Source organism: Fundulus heteroclitus, chromosome 20, assembly GCF_011125445.2.
Source record: "Fundulus heteroclitus isolate FHET01 chromosome 20, MU-UCD_Fhet_4.1, whole genome shotgun sequence".
Taxonomy (NCBI): Eukaryota; Metazoa; Chordata; class Actinopteri; order Cyprinodontiformes; family Fundulidae; genus Fundulus; species Fundulus heteroclitus.
In genome coordinates, this window is record NC_046380.1 from 36,888,731 (window position 1) to 36,906,885 (window position 18,155).

Below are 18,155 nucleotides of genomic sequence, written 5' to 3' on the forward strand. Positions count from 1 at the left end.
TAATAGCATTTTAAAGGGTTAATCCTGATTATAATAGTCCATCGTATAGGATCAGGGAGCATACACGTCAAGGGCTCCAGCCACGGATGTCCAGATGTTAGAAGGCCGGATCTGATTAGAAAAATACATCAAATTGATACATTTATGTTTGTTTTACCCAAGCTGCAATTTTTATTTAATTTTTTTACAAAAGTTGTTACCGGCTGTGTGTCACATATAATATTGAATTAAGAATATTAAACCTTTCTAACCTGGCCTCATAACTGCAGTGATTCCGTTTACTTGTTTATTTTTACCTTGAGATATTTTCTGTGTAGGCAAAAACTATTGTCTAGTTCTAATCTTGTTCAGTAGACACAATATGTCACCAGCATTTTAGTGCTGCATGGTGATTAGCTACATCAAGACGGTGCAGTAACCGTTTTGTGCATACACTGTTGTTTGTCTCGGAAGTTGCAACGCTAAATTCGGAATGACGCCACGTCCACGTTCACGTTACGCATGTTCTTATTGCAAGTTGGTATAATATCTTGTTTTGTTCAATAAATAAATAAAAAAATGCAAGTTGGGTATAGCAGTACATGTAGAAAACAGCTCAACTCAGTTCAAACATGAAGGAACGTGTTCAGAAATCGCTGTTGTACCACAGCATTATGTTCGCCACCGATTTAATAACAGGCAAACCGCCAGCAATGCTAAGAAAACTGTTGTTTTCGTCCATTTCGGTGTACGCTGACGATTTAAACAAACTCACCATGGTTTGCGCACAGATGGCTCGTTCATCAGCAAAAAGGTGCGCAGATCCAACCCTATAAAGCCCACAGGTGCATGGTAATTGCGCTTAAATTAGTTCATGTCTGAGTGTTGCTCCTAATTTAATTTGCCGTTTCTTGATTCGTCTCTTATTTTATTTAGCAGAAGGATCTGTTACCACAAACATGAGCGCCAGAGGTGGAACCCCTTATATTGGCAGTAAAATAAGTTTGATTTCCAAGGCTCAGATTCGATATGAAGGAATATTGTCTTCTGTGGACACGGAGAGGTCCACAGTTGCTTTGGCCAAAGGTAAAGTTATTTCTTTTTCACTCCTATTTGTCAAGTTGTAAGTTATTTGGTAATTAAAGTAGCTTTTTTTTTTTTTTTTTTTAATCAGTTAAATCCTATGGTACAGAAGACCGGAGCACGGAGCGACCAGTGCCGCCAAAAGATGAGATATATGAATATATAATATTCAGAGGAAGTGACATTAAAGATATCACTGTATCTGAACCCCCAAAGCCACACCATGGGCTTCCTCGAGACCCTGCCATTGTTCAGGTATGGTAAGCTGTTAGCTAAATGCTCAAGTGTATGGAAGACCAGTAGTGCCACATTCTAATTTCAGTTTATACACGGCACATTTTTTTTTTTTTTTTGACGGCTATTTCAAAATTTCTGTTTAACACCAATTTTATATTTTCTGTGCCACCATTTATTGTGAAGTAATTTTAAACTTTATATTACTCATCAAATGGACCCAGACATGTGGGTTTAATAACTTCCCCTTGTTTAACAGTTTTTTTTTTTTTTTATCTCTTCCTGCTTGCTTTGAGATATCTTTAGAAAATAGCTTTATCTTGCAGCAGATGGCTATGAAATTGTTAAACAGGAAAGTGCTACTAGGTATTTTTAGCATTTAATATTTGAGTTAACTATATTTTATTAAATTTTTAAAGCTTAACATCTGCATTTTCAGTTTTATTTAAATCATCATATCCATAAAAATTATACTAAATTGTAGAAACCATTATTTCAGTCATCCATGGACCCTTCCTCTGGATATCACCCATGCTGGAGTCCATACAGAGAAATGATGCCCACCTTTAACCAGCTGGCTGCAAGTAATCTGCTGAGTCAGCAGTACAATGCAGCACTTGGCCTAAGTACTGAACATCCTCCATTTAAGCTGCAACACCACCATTGGTTAATATGTTCCTATAGTTGATTCGCATAACTTTTTATCCCTTAGTGCCAGGGCTTCATGGTGCAGCCAGAAGGGCACCTATGGTGGAGCAGGCTGTCCAAACCATGCCTTTGGCCGCAGCCGCACAGAGGAAGGGAAAGACTTCATCCCAGCCGCAGGACAGGCTGCCTGTTCGTCCAACAGGCTCCTCACAAGATGTTTCTCGGGTTCAGAAAGAGAATTTGCCCACCGGCAAACAGAGTCAGTGACATCTTTATTACATCAAAGTAAACTTTTATTTGTATGGCACATGTCATCTAAACATCCGACACGGGGGGGGGGAGAGAAACTAAATGGTTTAGGTTCAGATCACTTATAAACCACCCAAATACTGATTTTAAAACGAGTCAAAATTGTTTGATTTGGAGTTGGACACCGTTATTGCTTTATTGTTGTCCCCCCAACCCCCTTTTTTTTTTCCAGATCAACCATCACAATCGGCTGTAACTAAAGCACAAGGTCCTGACAGCCAGAAAACAAGACAAAAACAAGGTATCAAATACTTTAAAAGAGGGGGGAAAAAAATCACTGAAGGTGTAACAGTGTTAACATATTCTGCAAAGGCTAAGGTTTGACATAGGATGTGGCTCCCTGGGTTGGAGCCCCCTTTTTTTTTTTTTTTTTAATACACATTATAGAAGTGCATGTTTTCAGGGCTTTTCCATATAGATGTTCTCAAACCCTTTTTTTTAAATGGTGTAAGAAAAAAAAAAAAAAATCATACACAAATACTTTCCATTTAAAAATATGCCCCAAAATGTTACAGTAGTGATATTAGGCTTGTTTGTGGGAATATACATGCATATTGAAATATACTAAGAGCATTTGGGTAAAGCTTGCTGTTAGGTCTGACGTGCTTGACGTTGAAGAATTAGCTAACAGTTATCCGCATAAAAAAAATCCAGCAAATTAAAATGCCTTGCGGTGATATGGACCTGGACTGAAAATAAATTGAAGCAGTTGAACAATCCATTTAAAAACTAGAAACCCCATGACTTGTGGCCCTCTAAACATCAGGGCTACTGCTTTAGTAAGCCCTTGTTAAAATCAGTGGCAGGTAGACGACTAAATGTAAATGTTGCTCGTTTCCTTTTATGAAATGAACTGGTGGAGAGGGGGGGGGGGCAGGCTGAAATTTATGGCTACTCTGGCAGCCATAAATTGTCCACTGGTGTCAACTTTTTAATTGGTTCTGATGCACATTTACAGGCAGCCGCAGGTCCAGGACCAGAACTCGAGGCCAATTGTTGGCAAAAAACTCCCAAGTTGGAGCTCTGGTGTTTGAGGCAGATTTTGACTTTGAAATGGCAAATGCTGAGTTTCGAGATCATCTGACCAAGGAGACTACAGGTAAGTCAACTCCGTCAGACTAATGTGACTGGTAACGGTTACATAATTTGTTTTTTTTTTTGTTGTTTTTAAGTAGACGAGAAGCTGGACTCTGAGGAGGCCCAGGACACAAAGAATGGGAAAGAGGAGGAAACTCTAGCAAAGTACTACAACAAAGCTAAATGCTTCTTCGACAACATCTCATCAGACCCCAAATCCAGGTAATTTAGCTGTCATTCTATAGTTGTAGTGCTCTACAAATGTTTTTCTTATTATTCACTGCTCAATGTGACCTTCCTAGGAGAACTACCTGGGCGGAGGAGAAAAAGCTAAACATGGAAACATTCGGAGTGCCCGGCCGCTTTCTGAGAAGCAGAGGATTCAGGGGACGTGGGCGCAGAGCGGAGAGCACCACAGAGCAGCCAACCCTCCCAAAGACTGGCAGTGGGAGGGTGTGAAGACTTTCTTTTGTTAATGCTATTGTAAATATTGCTGTTTTCTACTTTAAATGTATCTCCCTAACTTTACCTCCTTTTTCATTAATTTAATGTGTTTTGAATCATTTGCATGACAATGGGAGAGGGATTTATTTTTAATCCAGCAGCTGTGATCCTGTAACGATGAATGCTCAGGAGAGGCTTTCTGTTCATTTAAGTGTAGACTTGCATACTTGTGTAACACTTAAATGGTCTTGAAATTTTTTTTTTTCTAAGCCCTGGATGCTTTTTTTTTTTGTTTTTTTTTTTCCTGCTCCTTGTAAGATAAAAAAAAAAGGGAGAAATGTGCAACATTTGCCATTAAATGTCATGTTGCACAAATATGGTTTTAGTCTTTGTGCTTTTGATTTGTAATTGTGGTGAAATACAGACGGAAGCCAGGTCCTCAAAAGCTGGGCCTAAATCCTCGAGCACACTAGCAAGTGAAGGTTCTTTTTCATCACATTTGTAATCCAGATCTGATACCGCGTCTTGGTCCCCCTCCTCTGCGTAGACATGAGGCTCATAATCGGGTAGGTTGTCCACAGTTAGCTGGGGGGGAAGGAGTTTTTGCAGAGAAGGAAAGGTTAAAGGGTGTTCCACTCATGGTTTAAGTTTAGGAGAGTGCAATACTAACCAAGTTCCGCGTGGCAACCAGCGCTCCCTCTTCTGAATGGAATCTGATTTCATGATATTTGTAGCTTTTTTCACACTGTAAATAGAAGAGTGGAAAGTTACTTTAAATGGTGGCAAAAAAAATGGAATGGACCTAGATTTGTGAATGGGAGGTTTTAAGGACATAAAAACGCTTCTTGCAAGCAGACAAACTTTTCCCAATTTTGTGTTGATCCTGAATAGTTTGCCCTGTAAACTGAAACTAATGGCTTGTTCAGTCTTTAAACCTGCACGCAAGCCCTGAAAACATAATGCATTTTATTTGAAAAGCACCTTTCATAACATTCAAAGACACTGTACAAAATTAAAACCGAGTAAATGGCAATAACAACGAATCAATTGGCTAAAACGAATACAATTAGGTGGCTTTAAAAATAGGGGGAGGGAGTCAACATTGTGGATGTCAGAGGCAGTTACCTTTGTTTCACTGGTGTAATACCTCCTACCTCTACTTTCAATGTATCAGTTTCTGTGCAGATTGTATAGTTTAAATATCTGTTCTGATAAAATTAGAATCTTTTAAGTACAGAACACTGTCATACTACAACTCAAGTTTATGAATATCTTGGATATTGTTTGGAAATCTTTTACACGTCACCTTAGGGTATTGTAAAACTTAGTTTTTAAACAAAAGTTTCTCTTTTGAAGAGAAGACAAAAGCAACATCAATACTTAACTCTGTACTAATTTGTGTTTGAAGTTAACTGCAGAACATTTGAAAGTGTTGGTTGGCCTTATTTGAACAATGGTAGATGAGTACAATTTTTCTGGTTGTCATCCTCATTCATGTTCCCTTTTGATTCTTGTACTCTCCAGTTGCTACCATATTTGGTGAGAGGGACAAATGTCATTCCTTAAATCCATTTTTTTTATATATTTTGCAAAATTGCCTTTAAATACTTTAGTACTTGCTCTTGATGGATCTGGGTACTGAATGTACACGTCCTGTTACTGTAAGCGGTTAATTGATGTAAATCAGTTTTGTTGAATTGTTAGATTATGGTAATGTAGAACTATAACATAAGCATAAAACTATTCATACGCTGGGCATATTTGCATTTAAAGTGTATTTCACTATGTTTCAGGCTGGGAGAAATAACCTTTGCGAGTAGCTGAGCCAGTGTCTGAATCTGAAAGGGAATTTGTGGAGGTGAACTGCAGTTCCTCCACCAATTCAGGAGTGTTTAGTTTGTAAAGATATTTTTTTGTTCAACAGAGCAACCATTGAGTGTATAAAAATGAATGTAAATACAGCGTTTTTGACAGGGAGTTGTTAGCTCCCTATTTAGTGACTCAACGTTTGTTTTTTTGTTGCTCGCCAATTTACATTTGTCATGTCCAAAGATGGGTGTCTGACCCATGGTCCGCACAACAGTAAGATCACATTGACGCCGTGTCTGAGTTCACATCAGACATTCAGCCTGCGGCCAGGCAACAAGTCCAACTTGGCTGACTGCCTGTCACACGTGCCGGTCTCTCCAGTTTAGGTTGCCATTGAGTCTATGGCTGCAGACCAGTGTAACGATGCTAACCTAACACTCCAAGCTGTGCCCACAGGTCTCAAGTTGGAGGTGCAGGAAGGTGGTCCCCTCCTGCTCTGACCTTTCTACTGGTTGCCGTGTGTTTCCTGTGTTGTGGCAGCAGCGTGTTTTTGGGGCTCAAGACAATCCCTCTTACATTCAGGTGAGCGGGCCTCAGTAAAACTGGTCAGTTCTGTTTGTTTGGCCTGACCTATGCAAAACTGTTTGGGACTGGGGTGCCACATGCATCCCTTGCCAATGCAAGAACGTTCAGACACACAAAAGCCCCTCTTGAACCGTTTCTCAGTCCTGGTCCTGGTTCATGCGGACCTTGTGGGTGGCCTGCCTCTTTCGCAAGGTTTCACACAACTCTTGAGCAGAAGGCAGAAGAGGCTTTCTCTTTAAATGAGTGTACTAAACTTGGCACTATTTTTATTGTTTTTAATTAAGTTATTTAACCAACTGTTTTTAGTGAAGTGTTTGTTTATGAATTGTTGCTTCTTTTGGTGAAGAATGGTTTTCTACATTTATCGGTGTGAAGTCTGAATAAGTCGTGTGTGTCGGTGCAGTAAAACCTTTCTGTCCAAAGCTAATTTTTCCCAAGGGTGACAAATAAAGATACTTTGACTCTGACTAAAGATTAGAGAGACACTACAACATCACAGAGACAGAGCTCGTCGCCAAAGACTAATTATCAAAACATCAAGGAAAACATGGAAAAAGCTGTTAGTAATTATAAGGGTTTGATTGGCAATGAAGATTTTTGACTGAATGTTTGACACGCCATTTATAAAGTGTTAAACTACTAATACATTTCAAAATTGGGATTCTTTTTTTAATAGTTTTGAAATTCTGGGAAATATCCGTCTCGTGCCTTTTCACGCAACCAAGAAGTTTGCTTCTCGGTTTGTTGAAGAAGATTTTGAATCTAAATCTGTCAGGAGCAGGAATAATTTTATCCTGTTATCTTGGTCAGGAGGACCCCCCCCCTAGAAAAAGAGAAGCTGAATCCTGTTAAGATCAATCCTAGTGCAGTAGAGCTGAAAATAAACACCTTATTAAAATGCTGATGTTCAAGGTTTAACGCTAAGGGTTCACAAAACCGCATTAAAATTATCAATAGTTTTTCAGAGTGGATTTGCCATAAAATGATAATGTGCTTTATTGTCCTGACTGTTTAGCTTTAGCAACTGTCGCTCAGAAAGATGTCAAGTGAGATATTTATTTCAACCTGCAAAAAGAGTTTTTTTTTTTTTTTTTTTTTTTTTTTTGAAAAGTCCAGAAATACAGCATCCTTTAAACCAGTAGTAGGACTTTATCAAAAAAAAAAAAATTGTATCCACTGGCCCTGAGAAGTTCCGATCTGCAGATTCAAGGGAGAAGACCACCGAATTTTTCTAATTTGTTTCAAGTAAAAATCACAGGGTTCCTATTACCTTGCTCCAGCTTCTATAGACCGAGGACCTGTCTCTCTCCATGTGACCCTCCCAGTGATATTTGTCGATGCGTTTATCCGTACCCTGTTGAAGTGAGAGACAAACATCAGCCGATTTCTAGATTTACCTGTAAAATCAATTCTGTTTCTCTGTACGCACCGTCCATTCCCAGTCCTTTGTAACTTCCGTCCGTCTGTCCGTCCGTCTTCTTCCGATTATCCGGGGTCGGGTCGCGGGGGTAGCATCTTCAGTAGGGAGACCCTTTGGAACTTGACTAGGTGAATTTTTGTCCTTATCACCATCTTTCATGTGAGCGTGTAGCAGCACCTTTACAAGATATGGGTAACAGTCAGTGGTATTGGCACTAAAATAGGTCATCATTTTGAGTGTTTCTATATCTAACCTTGCAGTCCGTCCCTGGTATTTCAGTGTGAAAATCTTTCAGGTGTCCTGTACACCCAGAATAATCTGTCTGTAATGGGGAAAAATCCTCTTTGCAGGTGCACTTAATTGCTGCCAGCAGCACCACTGCAAACATAAATAGTGTTAAAAGAGCTGCGACATTTCAGGTTTGTCTAAAGATAAGTGCTTTCATTCCTTACAGAACGTTAGAACCAACGAGGCCAGTGCGATGCCCACGACGCCGCCGACGTCATGCGTTTTGCCGTTCCGACTGCGGCAGTTGTGTGCCACAGAGCAAGAGCACACGGTCACGTTCAGGCGACAGACGCTATACTCCCCCTGCAGGTCTGAAACCTTCACTTTAAGAGTGTAATAACCAGCATACGCACCGGATTCCCTCACCAGGCCAGCATTAAAACCTACAAAAAAAAAAAAAAAAAAGAAAAAAAAAAAGAAACTTCTTTTGGTGTTTGGGGTTGTGCTACTGGGACATCGCTTTACGTTTTGATCACAGTTTTTACCAAAAGATGGATCCAGTTTCCATTTTCCTTTGACGTCCCCAAGCAGCTCAAAGATGAAAGGCCCGCCAAAGGGCATCCCATCTTGGTCAGTGGCTGAGATGTTGGTGGGGATGGGGCCGTCAGACAAGCAGACGTCCACATCATTCACAGTCAGTTGTGGCAAATTGTCATTCACGTCTATAAGGTAGATCTGCAGTGTAGCCGTGCCTGTCATCGATGGCTGACCTGTTCAAGGTTGACAATGGGGCTTTCATAAAGGAGATGTGTAACTTTATATTATTAATAATAATAATAGTGATAACAGCTTGCGTTTACCTTTATCCACTGCATGCAGTATCAGGGTGTAAGTGTTGTTGACAACATGGATGGATTCTCTGTCCACCCTCTTTATGGTAGTAATGTCCCCAGTGTTTGGGTCGATCTTCATCCAGCCTGCAGGATCATGTCCCACTTTGTAACTGTTGACAAATGCAAATCACCTTAACACAGAAAGGACTTAAACGGAGCTTCAACAAATGAAAATGTTTCGAACAATTCCTATAATTCAACAGTTGCAGTTGTGGCATAAATGATGCTCTGAGCAAACGTCAACTGTTGCACCCCAGAGACCCCATAACACCACAGCTACCTCTCACCGTGGGGCCCAGTTTTCTGCATATCCGTGTTCACGAATGCAACTCACGTTCTTGAGCACTGAAGTGAGTGCATCTCAAAACTGATATAATTTAAAAACTTCTTAAAAGGGGGTGCAGGTTTAGTTTTGCACTGGGTTTTTGGTCACAAACTTATACAATTCATTGTGGTGGACTATCCTCCCACCACCACATCATGTTAGTATTTTTTTTACTTTCTTTATATTATATTACAGTTTATGTTTAAGTTAGTTATTTCATTTAGACAGGTATTTTCTAATGGGTGCACACTTTAGTTAATGTCTGTCTAAATGGTTTATTTACACTTGTTTTTTTGTTTGAGGTGCTGCTGATACAAACCAGCAGCTGGAGGAGGATACCTGGAGCATACCATTTGTTTTTTTTGAAAGACTGACGGGGGAGACTTGTTTTTAAGTTGTTTTTAATTGGTTAATTTTGTCACTTAAATACTCACTTATTATTGTTTCTGCTAAGTAAAAGTTAGTTTTGCTTTATTTTTTTTCATAGAATGCTTTAGTTATTTTTGTATTTATTGGTTCTTTTGTTTTCTCGTGCCTCCCTCGTGTGGTAGACTTGGGTTACTCCATCCCTATTTAAGCGGCCTTTTTTGTTCTTTGTTTGCAGGTCAGTTTTGTTTGTGTTGAGTTAGAGTTCACTTGACCTCAGTTAAATCAAGCCCAAATTTGTTATTTATCCTTTGATTTATTTTTACATTACATCTTTGTTTAGTTTACTATTTTTGAAAGAATTAAATTTCATTCTTTTCTACTTTGAACATTTTTTTTTTGTCCTTGTTGAGTCTGGTCCCTCACATTCATCCAGAAAAGAGCCACTGAATTTTCCTTCGAGGGTATCTCTGAGTAAGTGCTGAGCAACGGTAGACTGGAAAGCTGGTTAGGATTTTTCAGTTTTCCACATTAACTGAGAAACAAGAAGCAGGTTTGGCACCAGATGTGAAATAAAAACCAATGACCAGGACGAGTTTGATCAGAGCCGTGTTGGGGAGTATCCAGGCAGGGACATAAGGTACATTTATTATGTACCTTATGTGAAACATTAAAAACTACAGTAATATTATTTTAGATGTCAGTGCTATGCTTTGTAAAACGTTTTGTCAGATCTGTATTTCTTTAAAAAAAAACACCAAAAATGCTGTTCGATTTAGAGCTTAATTAGAAGGTATCATTCAGGCACTTAATGACACTCATTCCCCTCTTTTTCTATCTTCTGAGGTTACCAAATCTTACGCATAAGCTGTGTACTGAACACAAGGGGGCACCCATGCCACAGTGATTGGACATGCAAACCTGATTGGACATGTTTGTGGAGCAGGTGACGGTTTCATTTTTTTCTTTTACAGCATGCCGAAAAGCGCCCGGAAGACTATGACCCCTGGGAAATGAACCATTGTTGCCCATATGTACAACAAAAAGCCACATTACATGAACTCGCTTGCAGAACTGGAGTCTCGGTCCACAGCTGTCACTTTCTCCACCCAGGTTCCGATGGCCGCGTCCTCCTGCAGCTTGGCCTCTTTGACAGTCACGGTGAACACCGGCGGGTCGTTCACGTCCACTACCTCGATGACAACTGTTGTGGTATCTTTGCTAATGATGCCACCACTTTCCTCATTAGTGATGTCAACGTCCCAGAGGCCATAGAACGGACGGCTCTTCACTTTGCAGGAGTGATATGGCGCTTCGTTTTCAAACGAGATCTTCAGCTCTCTCGTTGCTCCCTCTTCAAAGTCTAATGGCTGAAAAGAAAATGTCGTTTGATTGCATCCTACAAACACATTTAAGCCAAATACTAGAGTTTTACGCAGTGGCTTGAGGTACATGTCAGATTTGTTGAGACTGCGTGTCAGAGTAGATGTAGGTGTAATGCATAGCATGAACCGATCACTCCTTACTTTTACAACAGTCAGAATCCCATCATTGGTCTCTGTGTCCGTCTCTATCTTGAACTGTCCTTCCTTGTCTCCTAGAATGGTGTATCGCACTCTCCAGGCTTTGGTCTGAAACATGTCACTGTCCTTTGCATGGAGGCGCAGAGGAGAGACCCCAAACTCGTTTTCGTTCACTTTGCCAGAGCCCTGTTGTTTAAATCCAACGTGTTAGGGTGATAATAAGTATTCACAGGCATAAATAATCACAGCATTTGCAGTGCCGCAACAATTGCTACGTTTAACTGTTTGTGTATTTTTTTATATCTAGCTTTTGTTTGAAGTTACATATTTTTTACAATCTACATCTGTTTATTTTTTGAGGTCTCATGTTTATAGCACATGACACATGGTGACTTCTCATTTATCTGACTCTAGTGTTAAAGTTTTGATGCATCTCCAATTTGTGTGTTTGGTGTGCGTAGATAAAAGACAACTAAAAACTAAAAAGGTGGGTTTTTTCCACTAATGTGAAGTTCCAGAATGACCTTAAAGTAAGGAAATGTCACATAGCTGTAAGTTACAGCGCTGGCCGCATTTATTGGCAGAGAAACCCTCACCATGCTTGACACTGGACATTAGGGAGTTTTTCCAAATCTTCATTTGTTCTTTTGCCGCAAACCTTCCAAGAATTTAGTTCCCAAAAGGCTCGGTCTGAATCCGCTATACCACTGTTTCCTGTCTTTCCCCGCATGTGGGCACTTTGAAAAACATGTGCTACACTGGTCTCACTGTGAGGAAACAAATCACATTTTGTGACACATCAATTCCTATCGTGTGTTTGAGGTCTATGCGTTGGTGCCCTTCATATTTAGGATTCAATGTTTAAAACTGCCTTGTTTTTAGTTTTCATATGAGGATAAACAAAGCAACTGACAATGAAATGTCAAAGCTCTGCGAGTGTGCCCAAGCAGCCACGTACTGCAGATTCAAGGGAGAAGAATGCGTATTAGCCTCATCCGACCGAAGCACAGGACCTCAGTAGAAGTCCTGGTAATGTTTAGGAAACTTGATACGTTTTGTTGACATGGGATGGCAGGACGGAACATTGATTTTGCCAGCGTCACTACCAAACCACCAGCTGGCATGTGGAGAGCATCAGTAGTTGTTGTTGATACAGCAAACAGCCTTAAATCCAGGAGTCTTTGTCAATTCTGGGGTCTCACTTGAGGCGCATAATTGGTGGCTTGCACGTGGGAGAGTTGACGCCTATCCAAAGTTGTAGAAGACATTATGACACCCTTAGTTAGGTGTCAAAATGTTTTCGGAGAGAACTGAGTGCAAGTCTGGTTGCCGTTGCGAATGACCCGCATAACTGAGAATTTGCACAAGCATGTTATTGTTAAAATTACACTGTACGATGACACAGTAATTAAATAATGTATTATCTCCAACAGATTCACTGGAAGCAGCATGAGTCAGACTTCTTTGTTATATACAAAAACACAAAAAGATTTCTGAAACTTGGTTGAGCACTCATGCACGTCTCGAGGAAAGCCAGGCTCGATCTCACACAGGTTGGACAAAGGCAATGGTTCACTGTGAGCTCATCAGTTGGACGAGAATGGCTGCCTACCGTTTGACCCGTGATGACTGGCAGGTGGTTGTTGCCGTCCTCCACATTGATGACGACTGTGGTTGAACTGGACAACTTGACGACCTCGCCTTGGTCTATGGCCTCTACCAGCAACGTGTACTTGCTTGCCACCTAAGACGTACCCAAGGATAGTGTATTACTTTGGTGGAATGGGTGCGGAGGCTAAAATAAAATGACGTGTGTTTTTCACTGGAATAACGTGCCCCTCCCAGAGATATAGATAAGGTGCAAGTGACAATTGTGGAAAAATTGCCCTGCAGCTCATCTTTGTTCTTGTTCCGCATAAGTTTTCTTAATGCACTTTCGGTGTTGTCAAACGGCACTCAGAGTGAGCACACCCTAAACGCCTGCAGTGCACACACACACACTGCATCGAGGTAATTCTTTTCTTGTCAGGTGCAGATCTAGCTGAGCAGGAAATGCTACGTAGTTTTCCTTTTAAATGAAACTATCTCTTAACAGTGTAGAACAAGGGAGTGTCTTGCCTCATGATCGAAACAGCCTTTAAATGACAGGGCTCCGGTCTCTTTGACGGTGAATTCAATGTTGGGAGTCTTTGGGGACACCGATTTGATGTGGTAGTGGAAAGTTGAGTTGAGGGTGTCTCTCTTGTCCTCGTCGTACGCTAGCACAGTGGTGAGATGGGAGCCTGTCAAGGGTTAATGGGAGAAAACAAAACGATTTAGAACAGAGTCAAGAAGAGGAGGCCTGCTCAACGGTCTTACCTTGTTTTCTATCCTCTTCGACCGTGACTTCATATAGAGGTCTCTCAAAGAGTGGGGGGTTGTCGTTGATGTCATTGACTAAAATCTCAACTCCTAGTCGAGTGTCAATCAAAAAGTTTTCCGTCTTCTTGGCTTCGAAACTTAGCTAGAGATCCAGAGATAGGTCAAGTTACCTTTTGAGCACCACGTTGATTTATAACAAACAATTTAAATGAAGATGTTGCTATGTTAAGACCACATGTAAACCATACAGGTTTGCCCCTAAATATTCACCTGTTTACCCCATACTGTTTGAAAAAACAGTATGGGGTAAACAGGTTATTTATTTTTGGTTTTCTCTACACCAAACAGAGATTTATTTTTTTTTTAAATTGAAAAGATTTTTCCCATATAAGTTATCAATATCAGGTTGAGTCTTGTGCTGCATATTGTTTTTTTTTTGTTGTTTTTTTCCCAAATCAAAATATCAGCTGGTCCATACAGTGGCAGCACCTCTGTACCTCGAGGCTGGTTTATAACTCGTCCTCATAACAGAGAAATGACCCACCTCTGACAGGCACAAGACCACATCATCACTTTTACTTCATTCAGATTTTGTTTGGATCCATGCCGATTTTATCCCTTCCTGTTACCATATCACACTATGTACTTAAACTGTGGCGTATCTGTTTATTTTTGGTTCTTGTTAAATATTTTTATACCATCTTGAATTGAATAAGAGCCAACTTGCAAAATGGATGCTGGTCATTTCCCGCTTTTACTGCAGTCTGTTTAAAGTTATTGTGTATTTCTGTTTATGGTCTGCTGTAAGTCTGTATTAAGTTCTATAACTTCAACAAATAATATCTATCGGCAGGAAATCCATTAGAATCAGATGTGTGAATGTGTCACATTTTATAAGAGTCAGCTGGTAAAACGGGGAATTATAGCAAAGGGAAATACGAAATCCTGAGATGAAAATATTTAACTTGGATCAAATCTTATCAATTTTACCACTGTTTATCTCCATAACTCATGAAATTACTTAACTAGAATAAAACTGAAATCATAGGATTTAAAGGAGTTAAAGTAAATAGGTTTGAAATGTTTGGTCCAGCTGTGAAATAAAAGTAGCAGGGGAGGAAATGACAACACACGAGTACGAACTGGTGAAGAAACGAGTTGATCCAAAGCCAGATAAGAACCATGACAAATGGGGGTAGAGAGTAATACAAAGATTTGATTATGTGTCTTTGTCTCTCTTCATCGCTTTTGAAACAATAAACAGGAAAGTGAGACACTGACTCAAAGCCATCGAGGAGATAAAGTTGCACATCAGCGCCTGCCCAGTCCTGTTTGATCCATACATGTTGCAGTAATTGTACTTTCTCATTAGAAAGTACAAATGTTGAACAACAGACAGTTTCTCTTTAAAAATAGAAAACATTAAATTTAAACCATTTCTCTATGAATGCAGTTGAGCAAGTCTTCATTTGATTTTCACAATCAAAATACATGTTTTTTGGGACCAAAATATCCAAAAGGAACCAACACGTTCACAGGAACAATGTGGAAACTCCATGCAGAAGTCATTCCAAAAATAAAAGTAACAAACAAAGCAATTGGACTTGTTTTTCGTAGTTGAAGACGTTTCGCTTCCTCCCCAGGAAGCTTTCTCAATTTCTGGAGAGGAAGCGAAACGTCTTCAATTACGAAAAACAAGTCCAGTTGCTTTGATTTTTACTTTTTTTTTTTGGAATGACCATGACCTGGATGACTGAGAATCTTCACCAGCATCCATGCAGAAAGACCCTAAAAGCTGGGATTGGAACCAACTGCACCAACTGCTCTTAATTTCTGATCACATATTATTTTATCTAAATAATAATAATAATAATAATTAGAAAACAACTTTCTTTTTTGTGTTTGGTTTTCATTTCTTTACTTTCTAAAGAGAGCATCCAGTAATCAAAGATTTTACACCCCTGTAGCTCAACAGGTTTTCAAACAGTGTGGTAACGTGTCTCCTAGAAGTTTGTTTTTTTTAATAAGAAAAACAAAAATCCTCCCAAAATATTTATTTTGGGAGGATTTTACTTTTATTTCAAATAAATCCCAGTTTAGTTTAGATATTTAGAAACAATAAAATGCATAGAAGGTATATTTAAAATAATGATAAAATTGTTGGCATATATGCGCAGGCTATGGTCATGAAGTGAATTTTAATGTACATGGTGAAGCAGAGGTTTCCAAGAAGGTTTTGTTGAGTCTTGAGATCCTATTTAAATCAAACTAAAACCATATTACAAATGAGTGAGGACCACTGCTCTAAAGTGTAAAGTCTGATGCTTTTTAAGAATGCTCAAAATTCTTGTCGACAAGAAAAAGCTAATTAAAACAAACCATCTTAAGCTTTTAAAAAGTAATCGACTGTCCAAGATGTTATGTGTAACATTTGTCAAGACAAACCTTTAGCATTTGATGCTTCTCGTAATCCACAGGCCGAAGGACAAAAATTTCGCCCGTCTCCTTATTAATTTGAAGTACATTCTTCGGCTCCAGGTCCACTCCTTGGCCGTGCAGTTCAAAGTAAACCCGATAAGCGCGGTCGATGTTTACCTGCAACACAGCTCTTTTAACAATCTGCTTTTAAGAGCATCAATCAATCCGATTTTTTTCTAAAGCACAGTTTAAAAACCACACGGATGACCAAAGTGCTGTACATTAAAACAAGAAAAGGTTAAAAAAAAAAACAAGTTAAAAACACATCAAAATCTAAAAACCAGGTTCAAGACGAGAGCATTTCAAAATGGCATTCGCAACAACATCACAGTGAATTAAAAGCCAGGATATAAAAGTACGTTTTTAAAAGGTATTTAAAAAAAAAAACAGGAAAAGAGGAGGCCTGTCTGATACTCATTGGTAAGTTGTTCCATAACTTAGAAGCAGCAACAGCAAATGCTCTGTCACCTCTGAGCTTCGGTCTAGTTTTAGGGACTCTCAGCAGCCGCTGGTCTAAGGGATCGGGGTGGGCAGAAAGGCTGAATTAGCTCACATAAACATGGATATATAAATATAAGTATGGAGCAAGGTTGTTCAAACATTTAAAAACATATAAAATATTCTTCATACCTGTCGAAATCACACCGAGATAGAAGAAGAAATTGGTGAGGAGGAGTTAAATTATACTTCCATAGTTTCATGTTTTGCAGTGAAAATAACTTTTTGTGGTGTTCTTGGGTCCTGTGTATTTGAGGGGTTCTCAAATTGAGTCTGAGTGGAGCATTTGCATTTTTCTTTGCACAAAGCCAGACCAGTTTTTTCAGATTTTCTTACCTTGCCCAGCAGATAAGGAAACGGCCCCGGGTGTTCCTCGTCTATCGAGTAGGAATCGATGATCCAGGCTCTTTTCTGACGGACACGCACCTCCGAGCATGTTGAACTTGACACGAAAATAATCTGAAATATAAAACAGCCAACTAAAGCTGACGGGCAGCGAAAGGCGTCTACACTGATCATTTTGCTGATAGATTCCATCCAAGTGCAGAAGAGTATGGAGAAAAATAGTTTGAAGAAAAAACTTTAGTTAAATGTAACCAGAAACTGAACATCAGCTTGACGAAATTGAAATACAATACGGGTTTTCAGTTTCAGGAAAAAAACATTAAGGTAAATATCAAGGCTAAAACTTAAGATAGAAATCCAAGAAAATCTAAGGTAAAGCAAAAACCTAGTAAAAAAAAAAAAAAAGAAATCAGGTGCTACTTACCAGCAGAGTTAAGAGGAGCATGATTCTTGTTCAGTGCCTGCAGCGCAGAGTGTGTGTACAGACAGACGTCTTGGACAAACATCAAGCTTTCCACTCCCACATGCTATAAATGAATGTAACAATTACAGGTGACAAGTGCCTCTGCAGCTGAGTTTTTGCGCTTTTTTTTTTCACGGCTTTCAACACGTCACTGTGAGGGAATCTGCTCCGATCTCTGAGCAGAGGATCTGGTTTCTCACACACACTGCGGGGAGATTGCAAAACATGCGCACACAAAGATTAGCTCAACTTTTCCCACATTTTACTATTTGACAGAGGCTCTGGGTGTATTTCTAAGGTCATTGTGTGTTGTGTGTGTGTGTGTTTTTTCATTTTTTTCATGTGGACCAAGTAGCTCCACACAGGTCTCATCTGACCAGGACACCTGCTGTGTGTCTTGTACTTCAAACAGGACTTCTCGTGGCTTCCTTCCAGCAAATGCTTTCTCTTTTCTGTGGCGTGCACAACTATCAGCTGTCCTGATCGCACGTTCTCCCACCTGAGCTGTGGATCTTAGCGGCTCCTCCAAAGCTATCAGTCGCCTGGTGGCTGCTTCTCTGATCAGTGTTTCCCCTGTTCAGTACAGCAGGTCTTGGTGGTTTTTGCATTTGTGCCGTAATCTTTCCCTTTCTGCATGAAGGGATGAGCAGTACTAAAGTAAATAGTGTAAATACAATTGCATGCAAGACTTTTTTTTATTGTCGTTTGTAGAAAAAAAAATTATTTGTATTATCGTGCATTATTTCCAGCTACTTCCCAGTAAGGAGTTACATTGTGTTGCTCTATCACATGAACCCACCCCCCATCCCCAAAAAATGTATGACGTTTGTAGTTTTATTTTGACAGAACTCGTAAAGGTTTTTTCAGGTCTCACATTACTCAGTCAGACCTAAACTATCTCTTGATTTTTTTCCCCTCTTTGATGTTGATGTATGCTCAGATGATAGCCTGAGATAAGCTCTATCGTGAAGGAAAAAAAAGGTGTCGTTAATCCTTACTATATGTGTGTGAGTCTGGCTGTTTTGCCACGTTCGTTGATTGCGGTCTGCTGCTGATTATTCTGACATTCATCCAAGAGGCTTGGGAA

The 18,155-nt window shown here is 39.7% G+C and overlaps 2 protein-coding genes across 3 annotated transcripts; one reads left to right on the forward strand and one right to left on the reverse strand.

The window, feature by feature from the left end:
- The first annotated feature begins 833 nt into the window (after nucleotides 1-833).
- lsm14b (LSM family member 14B) lies at nucleotides 834-3,992 on the forward strand. 2 transcript variants are annotated; one of them, XM_021316212.2, is made up of 8 exons: nucleotides 834-1,065; nucleotides 1,154-1,317; nucleotides 1,796-1,922; nucleotides 2,009-2,203; nucleotides 2,426-2,494; nucleotides 3,212-3,352; nucleotides 3,426-3,552; nucleotides 3,633-3,992. In XM_021316212.2, the coding sequence occupies exons 1-8, from the start codon at nucleotides 939-941 to the stop codon at nucleotides 3,787-3,789; spliced, it is 1,107 nt and encodes a 368-aa protein (XP_021171887.2). In that variant the 5' UTR covers nucleotides 834-938; the 3' UTR covers nucleotides 3,790-3,992. The 2 variants fall into 2 exon arrangements, with proteins under 2 accessions (XP_021171887.2, XP_012717658.2); XM_012862204.3 differs by having other exon boundaries at nucleotides 3,429-3,552.
- Nucleotides 3,993-4,099: 107 nt separating this feature from the next.
- On the reverse strand, nucleotides 4,100-17,328 carry cdh27 (cadherin 27). Its single transcript, XM_021316211.2, has 16 exons — nucleotides 17,030-17,328; nucleotides 16,597-16,719; nucleotides 15,730-15,879; nucleotides 13,282-13,426; nucleotides 13,042-13,205; nucleotides 12,536-12,667; nucleotides 10,927-11,109; nucleotides 10,457-10,770; nucleotides 8,677-8,819; nucleotides 8,362-8,586; nucleotides 8,041-8,259; nucleotides 7,842-7,966; nucleotides 7,598-7,765; nucleotides 7,439-7,522; nucleotides 4,445-4,519; nucleotides 4,100-4,359 (listed from the first exon to the last, which is right to left on the reverse strand). The coding sequence occupies exons 1-16, from the start codon at nucleotides 17,048-17,050 to the stop codon at nucleotides 4,129-4,131; spliced, it is 2,502 nt and encodes an 833-aa protein (XP_021171886.2). The 5' UTR covers nucleotides 17,051-17,328; the 3' UTR covers nucleotides 4,100-4,128.
- Nucleotides 17,329-18,155: the final 827 nt, after the last annotated feature.

Excerpts from the sequence above, each read along its gene's own strand:
- lsm14b (XM_021316212.2), top strand. The coding sequence starts at position 939 with ATGAGCGCCAGAGGTGGAACCCCTTATATTGGCAGTAAAATAAGTTTG. Across the intron at positions 2,495-3,211 it reads GAAAACAAGACAAAAACAAG|GCAGCCGCAGGTCCAGGACC; the intron begins GTATCAAATACT and ends GCACATTTACAG. Across the intron at positions 3,353-3,425 it reads TCTGACCAAGGAGACTACAG|TAGACGAGAAGCTGGACTCT; the intron begins GTAAGTCAACTC and ends GTTGTTTTTAAG.
- cdh27 (XM_021316211.2), bottom strand. The coding sequence starts at position 17,050 with ATGCTCCTCTTAACTCTGCTG. Across the intron at positions 10,771-10,926 it reads GGATTCTGACTGTTGTAAAA|CCATTAGACTTTGAAGAGGG; the intron begins GTAAGGAGTGAT and ends TTTTCTTTTCAG. Across the intron at positions 8,587-8,676 it reads ACTGCATGCAGTGGATAAAG|GTCAGCCATCGATGACAGGC; the intron begins GTAAACGCAAGC and ends AACCTTGAACAG.